A 15,541-nucleotide genomic window follows, 5' to 3' on the forward strand; every position below is an offset into this window, starting at 1 on the left:
TTATGGGAGAAGGAAGAATAGATCTTGGTAGACAATTTCAGTCTACACTCAAAGACACTTACCACAATTTGTAAATGATTTATTTGTTTTAAAACAATCTTCTGGTCTTCCCATTAGATAGTAAGCACAATAAAGGTAAAATACCTGCCTATTTTATTGTTTTATTCACAAATAAACCTTCTCCCCTTAATACTACTTCCGTCTTTTAGTAGGTTTTTTTTTCTTTTTTCTTTTTTTGAGACCGATTCTGGCTCTGTCGCTCAGCCTGGAGTACAGTGGCGCAATCTCGGCTCATTGCAACCTTTGCCTCCTGGGTTCAAGCAATTCTCATGCCTCAGCCTCCTGACATAGCTGGAATTACAGGCATGTGCCACCATGCCTGCTAATTTTTGTAATTTTAGTAGAGATGAGGTTTTGCCATATTGGCCAAGCTGGTCTCAAACTCCTGGCCACAAGCAATCTGCCTGACTCAGCCTCCCAAAGTGCTGGGATTACAGGAGTGAGCCACCACACCCAGATTAGTAGGTTAATTCATTAAATAACTAATTGAATGAATGAAAGGATTTTACAGGTAAAGAAACTGAGGCTCAAAGAAGTTAAACAATTTAGGAGAATGGGTGACCATTCTTCAGGAAGGTGGAAAGACTTATGCCTCAGATGGCTTAACAAGGTATAGCTAGTAAGCACTCTTTCAACTCTGAATTTCTGTGATTCTCTTATGTAGGAAATCATCACATTCCAGATAAGATCATGAGCCTGCTTTGTAAAGGAATAAATCAAGAGAAAATTGAAAATACATTTTCTGTCTCATTGGTTCTGTCACACAGAACTCTTTCCCTCACACCATTACATCCTAAATTCTCATAGATGCCAGCCACACTTTAAAATGGCAACCATTAATCTAAGATGTTGGAACACTGCAGCAAACTTGTGACATACCTTTTTAAAATCACACCTTCTTTGGACAGACGAAGTAAATACGTGTTGGGCTTAACAGATTTCCTGCTAGGCTACACTGTCTGGAAGAATAAAAGCAAACAGATAGTGAGTATTGTCTTTATCACATACTGTGTTTAATTTAAAAGAAAGAAAGAAAGACAAGATTTTGCAAGATAATAAGTGCAGTTAAACTGATTGTCAACTAAGTCTTCTGGTCAGCAAAGTATGAGATTAATTCCCCTTAATAATAAAAATATTCTTGAGATTCTTCTTTAAAATATTTATTCTGCAAAGTAACTAATTATAAATCTGCTTTTCTTTGTTTTCCAAGATATTGAAGACTTTGAAACTAAAACAAGAAGCACAGTATCTGTCCGAGAAGGTCAAGGTGTGGTGCTTCTCTGTGGCCCACCGCCACATTTTGGAGGTATGATGGGGTGATTTGGGTCACGTCATTAATGCGGTCACTTGGAGAGTGATGTGAGCACATCAGGTCTTAGAGTTAATGATCACCTTTTATCAAATCAAAGAAACTGTGAATCTCGTCAAGTGCATCTACTGCATACAAATAGCTCTATATCCAAATATTTTCTTTTAAAAATATTTGTTCAAGTAGCCACGCAGCAAATTTGTCTTTAAGGAGGTACAGCATGGCATTGTACGTAGTGTGAGTGCCAGGGCTTTGTAGAGAAACTGACAGCAGCTGTAATTTGGTGCTGTGACAAGCAAACTTCATGACAAGGGGACAATTTATTTAACCCACTTTGAGGCTTGGTTTTCTCATCTATAAAATAGAGACATTAACTGTTTTTTTTGTCTGTTTGGTTTGTTGTAAATGTTAAATGAGCTAATAAATGTAAATTGAGTAGTGTAATAACTAGTGCTTTAGTAAGTAAAGAAAGTTAAGATTGTTACTACCTTTTTATTTTTGGGCTCTATGGAGAAGCAAATTCCAACCAACACTCCTCTTGGCAATGTCACATTAATTACTGGAAGGGATAGATCCCCATTCACTGGAAGCAAATTCTGTATAGCACCAAATCAGAATGTCTCCTGGCAATGGTAAAAATCAAGCAATAAATGCCAGCCTCTACTTTGGAAGACTCTGGATTGGTCAGTGGACTGGCGCGTTGTCAGGGATCCAGACTACTTACTGATTCTCATCCCCTTGGGAATGGATTTTCTCAAATTTCACATGATTTGGTAAATTTGGTCATGATTCTCAACTCACAGTGAACCTGAAGGAGGTAGTGTGAAAACATCCATGGAGTCATTTGGTACAAACCAATATCACGCTAACTATATTATAGAAAGCTTAATAACAGCAAAGACTTACACAGCACAAACCAAGGACTTTAACATGTGTTAGATTCTTAAATTTTCACAAAAACTTATAAGAGATATGAGTGTAATTATTGTTTTACAGGCTCAGTACACTACAGAGAAATAGAAACATGTTAATTAACTGGTCCAAGGTCACGCAGCTGGCAGGCAATGAAGCCAATATTCAAATCCAGGACGTCTGGCTCCCAGACCCTCAGCTCTTAACTATCACTGCAGTTGTTATAATTGATTTCCACTCTGGAATGGGAGAACTTTTAAAACACATAGGACAGATGTTTAAAAATAAAATTTAAGCAATTTACCTTTAATGTTAAACCAAATCTTATTTATGAGCCTTGAGAAACTTGAAAGCATTTTTCCATTATTATTTTTACACAACCTCATGAATTGCCATGACCAAAAGAAAAGAAAACTAATTCAAAGTTAACAATATCTTATTCAGTATTATTACAGAGTGTTATGGCATTATATTCACCTGAAATGATAGGGAAGAGTTGCAATGCTTTTAATGCTATATTGAGATAAAATAATATTGTTTCAGAACACACAAACATTGCTCAGGCTCTTTTGGTGCTTATTTTTTAACCATATAGAAAATTATTTTCCAGCACCATAATCTAAGATGACAAAATATGGAAAATCATATCAGTTTGTCCTGTCAGTCTATGTCATTTTATGCTCTTATGGTATTATTCAAATACTCTTGACACTATTGAAGATTGTTTTCAACTTTGTTTAACCGGGAATAAAAGAAATGTAAAATATTTGTAAATGAATCTGTTCCATATGTAAAAAAATTTAAAAAATTAAAAGGCAGCCAGACAGGAGACGCTTGTCCTTGTTACCTTGTCACTTATCAACATTAAAGGATATGTTGATCTTTTAAAGTATGTGAGGCCCTCATTATAATAGTGCCCCTGGGATCAATGCCATAAAATTAAGTCACAGGTATACAAAAACTGCCTTAAATTAAGACCTTTGGGACTGAATAATCTTGCTGCATAGGAGTAATGGCAAACTTGTCTAATACCAATTTCTTTTTCTTTCCTTTTTTTTTTTTTGATATGGCGTCTTGCTCTGCCTCCCAGGCTGGAGTGCAGTGGCTCAATCTTGGCTCAATGCAACCTCTGCCTCCTGGGTTCAAGCGATTCTCCTACCTCAGCCTACTGAGTAGCTGGGATTACATTTGCACACCACCACACCCAGCTAATTTTTCTATTTTTAGTAGAGACGGGGTTTTGCCATGTTGGCCAGGCTGGTCTCAAACTCCTAACCTCAGGTGATCTGCCCACCTCAGCCTCCCAAAGTGCTGGGATTACAGGCTTGAGCCACCACATCTGGTCCCAGATTTAATTTATGTTACAAGTAGCATCTCATCATGATTCCAAGCATATTTGTTGGCTGAATCCTGTTTCTTGCAGTTAAGGTCCCTGTTTCCTTGATGACTGGCTGTCAAGGGACACTCTCAACTTCTAGAGCCTGCTGAATTTCTTGCCATGAGCATTTGTCCAATGTCAAAGCCAGGAACAGAGAATCTATCTCACATTAAGTCCCTCGAACATTTCAAATTTCTTTAGTCAGGAAGAGCCCCATCTCTTGTAAGGGCTCACCTGATGTAGATCATGCCCACAAAAGCTGAAGTCAGTTTCTTTAAATCAACCTGTGCCATCTAATCTTATCTAATCATGGGCGTGATCTCTCATCCTGTTACAAGTTTCACTCACACTCAAATGAAGAGAATTATACAAGGGCATGGGTCGTTGAAGGTCATCTTGGAATTCTGCCCTACAATATGTTTCTCAAACATTATTTCTTCTGTTTCTTATCTCCCTGAAGGCTCTGTATTTCCTACCACACATGGCTCTCACAGAGCAACGTCCTAGAAATATAGTAATGGGGGCAGACGGAGTTAACAGAGCACTGTAAAGTAAATGTTGGCATGGCCAAATTATTTTTTAAATCTCATGTGTAAATATTTAAAAAGTTTCTCATAAAGAAAAGTAGCATAGACTCCACAGAGATAGAAGGCCATAAAGGTTGATTTTTTTTTTTTTTTTTTTTGACGGAGTCTCCTTCTGTTGCCTAAGCTGGAGTGCAGTGGCCCGATCTCTGCTCACCACTACCTCCGCCTCCCAGGTTCAAGCAACTCTCCTGCCTCAGCTTCCCAAGTAGCTGGAACTACAGGCACATGCCACCATGAACAGCTAATTTTTGTATTTTTAGTAGAGACGGGGTTTCACTTCTGATTCCGTAATCTGCCTGCCTCCTGACCTTGTGATCTGCCTGCCTCGGCCTCCCAAAGTGCTGGGATTACAGGCTTAAGCCACAGAGCCCAGCAAAGGCTAAAATTTTTACATCAAATTTTTGATAATTTAGTTCTGTTGTCTTTTTCAACATAAACAGTCAGCAAGAATGAGTCTCACAGGAAGTTCTGCAACAAGGGAGAAATCATGTTAAACTTGATATTATCAGAATATCCTGAATTCTTTATGCTTTCTTTTTACTGTATTCACATAAATTATACAAAACTTTTTTTTTTAACAAGGCAAGCCTATCAAATATATTTTAGTGTGATATATACACACACACACACACACACACACACACATAACTTTATAGGAGAGTAATAAAAAGTATCAACATGGCTAAATTTTATAAATTTACCCAGCAAAGAATGGCTCCATGTTTTAAAAACAAAACAGAAAAGTGTCTGGACGGTTTTTCCGTGTAAACGATTGGCCACAACCCCATGAAACAGAGTAATCAACATAAACCAAATACACAGGTACTTTTATAGAGCTGTTCTTTCTTCTGAATAAAAAAAAGGAGACCTGACTCCAGCATAGGCCTTCTGTGGATGCTTTCTACCCAGTTTTGAAGCACAAACACAAATGTGCTGCTCCTCTAGAAAGGAAGGGTTTTACACGGAAAGGTTATGCTAGCAGAGACGGCATCATAGTGAAAAAGAAAAAGAACCTAGGCAATAATGCCAGGACACAGTTCAAGACACTCTATTTTATCATTTCAAAATGTGGAAGCAGAATAGGCACCATTCTCTGTAATCTGAGTGGAGGAGTATATTTCTCTTTTAATCCTATTCCCTAATAAGAGATGGGTTTTGTGACTGTAACTGAATCTCTGTCCTTAGGACCAGACTCAGCCCTTATTCCCATCTTTCCAAAAAATCTTATCTGTGCCAGGCGCAGTGGCTCACGCTTGTAATCCCAGCACTTTGCGAGGCCGAGGCGGGCGGATCACGAGGTCAGGATATCGAGACCACGGTGAAACCCCGTCTCTACTAAAAATACAAAACAAAATTAGCCGGGCGTGGTGGCGGGCGCCTGTAGTCCCAGCTACTCGGAGAGGCTGAGGCAGGAGAATGGCGTGAACCCAGGAGGCGGAGCTTGCAGTGAGCCAAGATCGCGCCACTGCACTTCAGCCTGGGTGACAGAGCGAGACTCCGTCTCAAAAAAAAAAAAAAAAAAATCTTATCTGTAAAATATTTCCGAGAAATGTAGGTTTCACGAAGTTTTGTAAGGACAGCACAGAGAGGACTACAATGCATATCTGATTACAAAACTTCATTGAGATTCCTGTTAGACATCTCCTTCATTCCTCCTAAACCCTCTCTCACTGGTAGGTGATGACTTCCCACATCTTCCCAACAATTTCCAACAATTCCCTCAAGTATCTATTATACTTCTTCTCCATTTGGACACCTATCTCTGAAGAATTGAATACTCCTTTAGCTTCTCAGTGCTTGGCAGGACGAAATTTAGTAGTTGGCCAAACAAAAATATTTTATTTCTTTCACTATGTCCCTGCAGGGTTCTAAGGTCATCCCTCAGTTCATGCAAAAGAAAGAGACAATAAAAAAACTCTTTCTTTCTTTTTTTTTTTTTTTTTCAGAGTGAGTCTCGCCCTGTTGCCCAGACTGGAGTGCAGTGATGCCACCTTGGCTCACTGCAACCTCCACCTCCCTGGTTCAAGCGATTCTCCTGCCTCAGCCTCCTGTGTAGCTGGGACTACAGGTGCATGCCACCACACCCGGCTAATTTTTTATATTTTTAGTAGAGACGAGGTGGGTCTCCAACTCCTGGCCTCCTGTGATCCGCCTGCCTCGGCTTTCCAAAGTGCTGGGATTACGGGTGTGAGCCACTGCGCCCAGCCCACAAAACTTATTTTATATTTATTTTATTTATTTATGGGGAGTGGGATGTCAACGTGCCTTTGGCTGAACTTTGAGCTCTATGCAGAGAGGTCTTTCCACCATGGATTCTCACTCACCTCAAAAGTGAGCTTTTGTTAAGTTTCAGTCACTGGTCACAAAAAGTCTGCACAAACTATCTGCAATGGAGCTGAAGGCAGAATTTCCTTTAAATTTTGGAATAGATGTAATGCCCTTGAAACCAAAACTGAAGAAGGAATATGAAAACAAGCAATCAATAAACTTGCATGGACCCAGTGAGTTAGTCTAGCCTCATAGGAAATCTTATTTAAAAATGACAGAATGAAGCAATGATGCATGTTGTCTACAATAATTAAACCCCCCTTCACTATGTAGTAATAGTTTCACTTTATCCAAAGTAAAGAACACTCTTTCCCTTCGTTGGATGGATATTAAACTCTCAGCGGGGCGCAGTGGCTCACACCTGTAATCCCAGCACTTTGGGAGGCCAAGGCGGGCAGATCACCTGAGGTCAGGAGTTCGAGACCAGCCTGGCCAACATGGTGAAACCCCGTCTCTCCTAAAAATACAAAAATTAGCCGGGTGTGGTGGCAGGTGCCTGCAATCCCAGCTACTCGGGAGGCTGAGGCAGGAGAATCAGTTGACTCCGGGAAGCGGAGGTTGCAGTGGCCGAGATTGCACCATTGCACTCCAGCCGGGGGGACAAGAGTGAGACTTCGTCTCAAAAAAAAAAACAAAAAACAAACAAACAAAAAAAGAAACTCTAAATCCCGAGCTCATAAAAATTATAGGTTTAAAATTTGATTTAGAGGAAATGTTCCATTCTCTCCTCAGGTCCAACTTTCAGGTTGGTAAAACAATTGAATTGATGCCAAAAGTTTAGATCATCTATGTCTGTAACAGGAAGATAGCACTACTGTCTGAGCCCGCTGTTTGTATTTGCATCAATAAAGACGTTGACAATTCCACTTAAATTAAAAGTTATTCCAAGCAAAGGCTCACAATTGTGTTATAGAATAAAGGGGAAAATTATGTAGAGAAAAAAGTGCTAAAATTTAATATCCCCTTCCTCCAGTTGGTGTGCTTGCTGTTTCTGGAGTAAATGAAAGTGCTTTTATCTTAGTGGGTCGGTCAAATTGGCAGTGGATATGTTACTCTGAGGCTCTCTGAATGTGTAAAAGGCAGACAGACCCAATAGTTGCCTGTTGGTACAAAAATAACAGTAACGATAATAACCATATTATTGAACTTGTACACTGGGTATTCAATCAACAAATATTTATTGTGTAGTTACTAAGTGCCACTCGTTTTTCTGCATTTTAGTGATAAAGTGGAGAAGAGAGACAAAGTTTTTAGTTCCATGAATCTTATAATAAAGAAATATAAAGCATGACAGGTGGTAATACAAGCCAGAAGAAAAATAAAAGGGGATAGGAAATAGTAGATATTGCTATTGTATATCTAAGGTAAAAGAAGGTTTCACTGCTATTTAAGCAGAGAACTAAAGAAGTGAGGGAGTGAGACATAGTAAGTAAAAGCAGTTCAGGTGGAGGAAATAGCATGTGCAAAGAACCTGCGAGGAAACCACGTCTAGCGTGTTAGGAGAACAGCACTGAGGTCAGCATAGGTGAAGTAAAATGAACAAACAGAAGAGTTAATGAGGACACACAGCCTTACTTTCAGACATTTTAGGGACTTTGCCTTTTCCTGTGAGTAAGATGAAAATTCACTGGATTATATTCAGAACAGTGACATGCTTTCTCTGACTTTCATTTTTAAAAATTTACTCTGGATAGTAGACCACAGAGGGGCAAGAACATAAGCAGTTAAAAAGTGATTGTGTTAATTCAGGTAAGAGAGAATGGTGACTTGGACCAGGTGGATTGCTATAGACAGGTAGATAATTACCAATCTTCAGTATGTATTTATAAGGTATAGGTAAAATAATTTCCTGAAAGATTGAATGTGGGTTATAAGAGAAAGACAAGAGTAAAAGATAACTCCAAGGATTTGGGACCGAGCAACTGGAAAACAGAGTATCATTTATTGGGGTGGAGTTGATGAAGGGGGAGCAGATTTAGGGTTGGAGTAAATCAGGAATTTGTTTTAGGAGATGTTAATGTTCAGAGGCCAATTAGATAGAAGGGTGAAAATTTCTAGCAGGCAGCTGGATTACATGTTTAGGATAAGAGATCTGGTTTGAAGACCTAAATTTGGAACTCACCTTATATAAGTAACATTTAATACTACATAATTGGATAAGATAATGAATACTTATTATGTACTAAGCACTCAACTCAGCATTTGCAATACCTCAACTCATTTAACATTTTCAGGGAATATATCTCAATTTTACAAATTGAGTATTGTGTTAAAATTGCTAGTGTTAACTAACAACTATAGTTAACTAAACTCAACTAACTAATAACATAACTTGGCCAAGATCTTGTCTCTGGAATTCAAAAGATCCTCTCTAAACACCCAGTGCATTTATTCCACTGCCTAATTTTCTCTGCCATAATCTGGTCCAGAAGAGACACTTAAAAGTTGTTAAATAATACAAGGAGATAGCAAGAGTTCTTTACTCTACTGGAGACTATGTAAACAACACACAGAGAGGTCGACTGATTTGCCTAAAATTAGCGTACAGTGTTAGAACAAGGAAGCTCATGGCTCTTCCCACTCTTCGTAGCTGGCCAAAGTCAGCTCTCTAGAAAGTTTATTTCTTCAAGTCCCATAATGCACATTCCTTCCCTCCACTTTCAGACTGCTTTCACCCTTAGAAAGACTGTTTTCCTTGCTTTCCAGCACATCAGACAGAACTCTGCTGTTGCAGCCTGTTACCATGTGTAGAAGTCAGGGTTTTCCAACACTGGTATGCTTTGTGGCAGTAGGGCCAGATGTTGGGGAGATAGGGAGTAATTCTTTTTTTCTTTTTTTATGATCATACTTTAAGTTCTGGGCCACATGTGGAGAAGGTGCAGGTTTGTTACATAGGTATACACATGCCATGGTGGTTTGCTGCACCCATCAACCGGCCATCTACATTAGGTTTTTCTTCTAATGCTATCCCTCCTCTTACCCCCCAACCCCCAACAGGTCCCAGTGTGTGATGGGCCCCTCCCTGTGTCCATGTGTTCTCATTGTTCAACTCCCACTTATGAGTGAGAACATGTGGTGTTTGGTTTTCTGTTCTTGTGTTAGTTTGCTGAAAATGATGGTTTCGAGTTTCATCCATGTCCCTGCAAAGGACATGAACTCATCCCTTTTTATGGCTGCATAGTATTCCATGGTGTATATATGCCACATTTTAAAGAAAATGTTGCAGTCTATCATTGATGGATAGACATAATATCCACTCTCTCACTGATGGGCATTTGGATTGGTTCCAAGTCTTTGCTATTACAGTATTAACCTTAAATGTAAACAGGCTAAATGTCCCAATTAAAAGACACAGACTGGCAAATTGGATAAAGAGTCAAGGCTCATCCGTGTGCTGTATTCACTGTCTCACGTGGAGACCCATCTCACATGCAAAGACACACATAGGAGACCCATCTCATGTGCAAAGACACACATAGCCTCAAAATAAAGGGGTGGAGGAATATTTACCAAGCAAAAGGAAAGCAAAAAAAAAGCAGGGGTTGCAATCTTTGTCATTGATAAAACAGACTTTAAACCTACAAAGATCAAAAGAGACAAAGAAGGTCATTACATAATGGTAAAGGGATCAATGCAACAAGAAGAGCTAACTATCCTAAATATATATGCACCCAATACAGGAGCACCCAGATACATAAAGCTAGTTCTTAGAGACTTACAAATAAACTTAGATTCCCACACAATAATAGTGGGAGACTTTAACACCCCACTGTCAATATTAGACAGATCAATGAGACAGAAAATTAACAAGGATATTCAGGACTTGAACTCAGCTCTGGACCAGGTGGACCTGATAGACATCTACAGGAATAATTCTTTATTGGAAGAACTGCTCTGCACGTTGTTAAGATGTTTAGTAATATCTCTGGCTTTTACTTACTAGATGCCAATAGCACTCCCTCCTCCAATTGTGAGAAAAATGTGTCTCCAGATATTGCCAGATATCTTCTAGAGGGCAAAACTATCCTTAGTTGAAAACCACTGGTACAGCCCATCTCTTACATTCACTGTATTAAGTTCATCCATAAAAGATGGAAATTGGGAAGAAAAAGAGAAGTCTAGTCCTCATGTATTTGTATCGTATGGCTTGCTTGGTCGCCCTTAGAATTGGAGGTTTTCTAACAATTCACTCAAAAGCTGGCTATGAGATGAGCCCGGTAGGACTGGTTTTGCAAAGCACAGGTCAAAAAGACCCCACTGATAAAATAAGATGTGGTAAAGAAGCCAGCCAAAACCCACCAAAACCAAGATGGTGAAAAAAGCTATCTCTAATCATCCACACTGCTCATTATATGCTAATTATAATGCATTAACGTGCTAAAAGACACTCCCACCAGTGCCATGACAGCTTACAAATGCCATGGCAACTTCCAGAAGCTACCCAATATGGTCTAAAAGTGCGAGGAACCTTCAGTCCTGGGAATTCTCCTCCCCTTTCCCAGAAAACTAATGAATATTCCGCCCCATGTTTAGCATATGAGCAAGGAATAACCACAAAAATAGCCAGCAAGCAGCCCTTTGGGCTGCTCTGCCTATGGAGTAGCCACTCTTATTCCTTTACTTTCTTAATAAACTTGCTTTCACTTTACACTGTTGGCTCGCTCTTGAATCCCTTCCTTTGAGAAGCCAGTAACTCATGTGGCCTCCCAGGCTGAACCCCAGTTTTGGGGTTTGCCTTCAGACAGCTGTGTTTTCATTCCTTCTCCAAGTAGGTTTGGCCCATGTACAACCAGTTCTATAGTTATTTGGAACTTAGCAATATTAGGAACCGATGAGACCTTTATTTAACTGTCATTCGTAGGCCATAAAGACCACCATCTCCTTGATTCCAAACAGTAGGTGTGTAAATCAGAAGGGATCCAATAAAATCCAGATGATCAAGCAGTAATTATGGAATGAATGGGAATTCAAATAGGAGTGAATTTTAAAGGTGTTAGGCACTTTTCTGGGTTACGTCGTAAACTTCCTCGGCCCTAGTATCAATGACTTCAGTCCAGAAAAGGAATTATTCTTCTTGGATTAGGTTTTTGCCACTGAGCTAGCATAACCATGATTTACCACCCAAGAGTCAGTCACATTTAACCCTGGAGCACTACACAAGGTTTGCAGTAAAGTACACACATTCTGGAATATTCCAAAGGGGGGATTTACCCAGTAAATCTGAACACTATACTTCAAGTTCTTTATTCTACTCATTTATTTTCTGCCTCAGGAAACATGCTACCAATTTTGAGGTCTGTTCTACAGTGCCAATAGAAGTTGTCAGTGTCAATGTTTATCGTGATGGTTCCCTTTCACATGAGATATTTTTCCTCTAATAAAAATTACATGCTATATAATGGGTATAATTGCATATATCCTTCTTGTTTGTATTTTAAATATTACAGTACAAGACATAGGGCTGTAAAAGATGTCAAAACATAATCATGCTCTGGGGAAAATAGGATTTGTTGTATGCTTGAGAGAGCAGCAGAATAGAGTCTTCAATTGCTTACTGCAGATCTGCTATTTCTAATAATAATAAAATTGTAGAGGATGGAGTCGTTGTGAAACTACAAAAAAATGCTTCAGGAAGGAACAATTATCATTCAACAATAATGCTACTGCTGAATCATCACAGGGAAAATGCATCACAACCATTAATAACCGATAAATGTCATAGATGGTGGAGAAAATATTTAAAAATTCAATGGTTTCAACCTAAGTGGCTCATGAATTATACATTTAATTAAGAAAAGCCAAATGGGAAGGTTTTTAAACTTCCAATTTGGAAGGTTTTTTTTTCTTCTTTCTCCATGAAAAGATACACAAATTAAGCACAGCAGTGGCTGATGCTGGAACAAAATAGATAAAAGCCCCCAGTGCAGGCTGGCTGTTCAGATGACTGGGCAGAGGCAGCCCATGGGGAGAAGGGAGCAGGGCAGGGTGAGAAATACTATGACAGCAAAGACTTGCAGCTTTACATCTTCACCAATTCAGAGGGCACAAAAGGGCACCTGGATTGTACTCCCAGAGCTGCTGCTAACTCTATTCCCGTCTGCTTCTTCACTTGTAAAAATGAAGTGGCTGGGCTGGCAGGTCTTACAAATCCCTGCCATCCTAGACATTTTATGAATTTATAAACTAAGAAACAGCCTTTTGTCCAGACTCCAACACACCACTCCAACGCAAATATACAAGGTGGTCCACCATTCAAAATCCAGGTGTTTCCCTTCCCAGCGTGATTATGCAGAGGAGACTGAGTTTTATCTTTTTTTTTTTTTTTTTGAGACAGAGTCTTGCTTTGTCACCCAGGCTGGAGTGCAGTGGCACGATCTCGGCTCACTGCAAGCTCCGCCTCCCAGGTTCACGCCATTCTCCTGCCTCAGCCTCCCGAGTAGCTGGGTCTACAGGCGCCAGCCACCGCGCCCAGCTAATTTTTTTGTATTTTTAGTAGAGACGGGGTTTCACTGTGTTAGCCAGGATGGTCTCGATCTCCTGACCTCGTGATCTGCCCGCCTCGGCCTCCCAAAGTGCTAGGATTACAGGTGTGAGCCACCGTGCCTGGTGAGTTTTATCATTTTTATCAATGACTTCCAAAGTGTAGCTCCAGACCCAGCAGTGTCATTGTCACCTGGGAGCTTGTTAGCAATGCAGATTTCCTGGCTCCTCCCCAGGCTAACTGAATCACAAAGTCTGAGGGTGGAGCCCAGTGGCTTGTGGTTTAGCAAGTCTTCCAAGGGGTTCTGATGCATGGTGAAGTTTTAGAACCTCTGCGTCAGAGAGGCCCATTTAAGAGGGAAAATTCAAGTTTTTATATCTGTTCTACTCCCTGCTAATATTAGCAGTAAGTGCTTTACAGTAATTTCAAATGGCAGTTTAACTAATTTATCTATGATGTTCTTAAGAAATTGGACGCAGGACAGGCAATGTTAATGGGGAAGGGAATGGACAGTGAGGAACATTTGTCTTAGAGTGTGAGTAAGGTTGGTTACTTGTGGAGCTTGGGAGTTTTGAAGGAAGGTTAAAGGTGAGGAGGAAGAGCTAAGGAGAGGAAATGAACACAGAAAAAGAGGATCAATTGTAAAGACACTGAAAAGTAGAAAGCTATTGTTATGGGAAAGGGGTTCAGATCCAGACTCCATGAGAGGATTCTTGGATCTTGCACAAGAGAGAATTCAGGGTGTGCCCATAGAGTAAAATGAAAGCAAGTTTATTAGGAAAGTAAAGGAATAAAAGAATGGCTACTCCATAGACATAGCAGCCCTGAGGCCTGCTGGTTTTCCATTTTTATGGTTATTTCTTAATTATGTGCAAAATAATCATTATATACCTCCCCTTTTGAGACCATATAGGGTCACTTTCTGATGCTACCATGGCATTTATAAATTGTTGTGGCGCTAATGGGAGTGTAGCAGTGAGGACAGCCAGAGGTCGCTCTCATTGCTCTTGGTGTTGGTGGGTTTTAGCTGGCTTCTTTACTGAATCTGTTTTATCAGTAAGGTCTTTATGATCTGTATCTTGTACTGACCTCCTATCTCATCCTGTGACTTAAAATGCCTTAACTTTCTGCAAATACAGCCCAGTAGGTTTCAGCCTCATTTTACACAGCCCCTATTCAAGATGGAGTTGCTCTGGTTCAAACGCCTCTGGCAGTATTATTAGGGAAAGAGCAAAGATCTGGCATCTGAAGGATCTAGGTTCAAGCCCTACTCCTCCCACATGTTATGAATACAGTTTTGGGAAATTACCTTTATACTGTTAGTTCTTGCACTCTTAGCCTCGTAAAGCAATTGCTGGCATGATGAAATGAAAGCCTTTTTCTGAATTTATTATTAATCTTTATGTAATCTTCCCTATTTCTGGATTAGATTCTTCCAGCAGCTTCTAAATATCTCACTATTAAAGAAGGACACAGCACATGTAGGAATAGATTGGAAAGTTTTAGCAGCTAAGGTAAAAATGAATTCACCAAGGGAGAGAGGAAAATTACAGTCTCAGGTCCCAAGATTACAGGTTGAAGAATACAAAGATTTCTTGGGCACTAGTGGCAAACTGTAATTTCTGTTAAGTGAAAGGGGTGACGTTGGATTTCAGAGAGCTAAAGCATATTTCTCCCCACAAATAGGCATTGAATAAGGATCCGTAAGCTGAGACATGGCCCTGGGAATTTGCTCAAGATTGTCTTTATTTCACAAAAAGGTTCAAAGATGAGGAGTCAATGACAACAGGGGAATCTGAACTACATTTTTTCCTTCCTCTTTATATTGAAGAAAAATTTACTATCTAGATGACTCTGGTTTCAAACAAAAACCCTTTGAGCATCTCTTTGGTGGAAACAGCAACAGGCTTAGAAGTGAGGCAGCAAAGGACGTCAGTAAAGAAACTTTGAAGCAAGATACCACATGGAATAATGAAAGACTCCAGTAGAGACTTGCAAAAGAAAATAAAGACTCAATATGTGAGAACAGCACAAGAATCTCAAAGCGTTTTTCAAAAATTAAAAGCAAATTGCATTTATGCATACTTGATCCAAAAGTATAGATTCTTAGGGAGGTCAAAGGAATGGTGAGGGTGGAGTAAACCATTCATAGAAGCTTAGGTCTAACCCCCATCCATTGTCAAAATAATTTTTTTTGCAACATCCCAAGTAGTGTTCATCCATACTCTGCTCGATCATGTCTAATGATAAAGAGCTCACTACCTAGTAAATCATCTACTGCTATCCTTCTAAAATTTAGACTGTTCTTTATTATATTAAATCTAACAGCATTCTGTCACCTCCAACAGCCACGAGCCCTACTTTTGCCTTCTGGACATTGATAGAGAGGGTTTTATTTAACTTTTTATGCACGTGGCAGCCCTTCAATGTAAAGAGACAGCTGTAATATGCTTCCAGAATCTTTTTTTCCAGAGGCAAAATCAAAG

At 39.7% G+C, this 15,541-nt stretch overlaps 1 protein-coding gene across 5 annotated transcripts in view; it reads left to right on the forward strand.

Annotated features, from left to right (window-relative positions):
• Positions 1-15,541, forward strand: part of CNTN6 (contactin 6) — a 356,073-nt gene that overhangs the window by 191,409 nt on the left and 149,123 nt on the right. For all 5 annotated transcript variants that reach the window (XM_032149519.2, XM_058437172.1, XM_032149518.2 and 2 more), the window contains one exon: positions 1,271-1,366. In XM_032149519.2, coding sequence (XP_032005410.1) covers positions 1,271-1,366 — 96 coding nt within the window. The remainder of the gene's footprint in view (positions 1-1,270; positions 1,367-15,541) is intronic.

This window comes from Hylobates moloch, unplaced genomic scaffold (assembly GCF_009828535.3).
Source record: "Hylobates moloch isolate HMO894 unplaced genomic scaffold, HMol_V3 SCAFFOLD_4, whole genome shotgun sequence".
In the NCBI taxonomy this organism is placed as follows: domain Eukaryota; kingdom Metazoa; phylum Chordata; class Mammalia; order Primates; family Hylobatidae; genus Hylobates; species Hylobates moloch.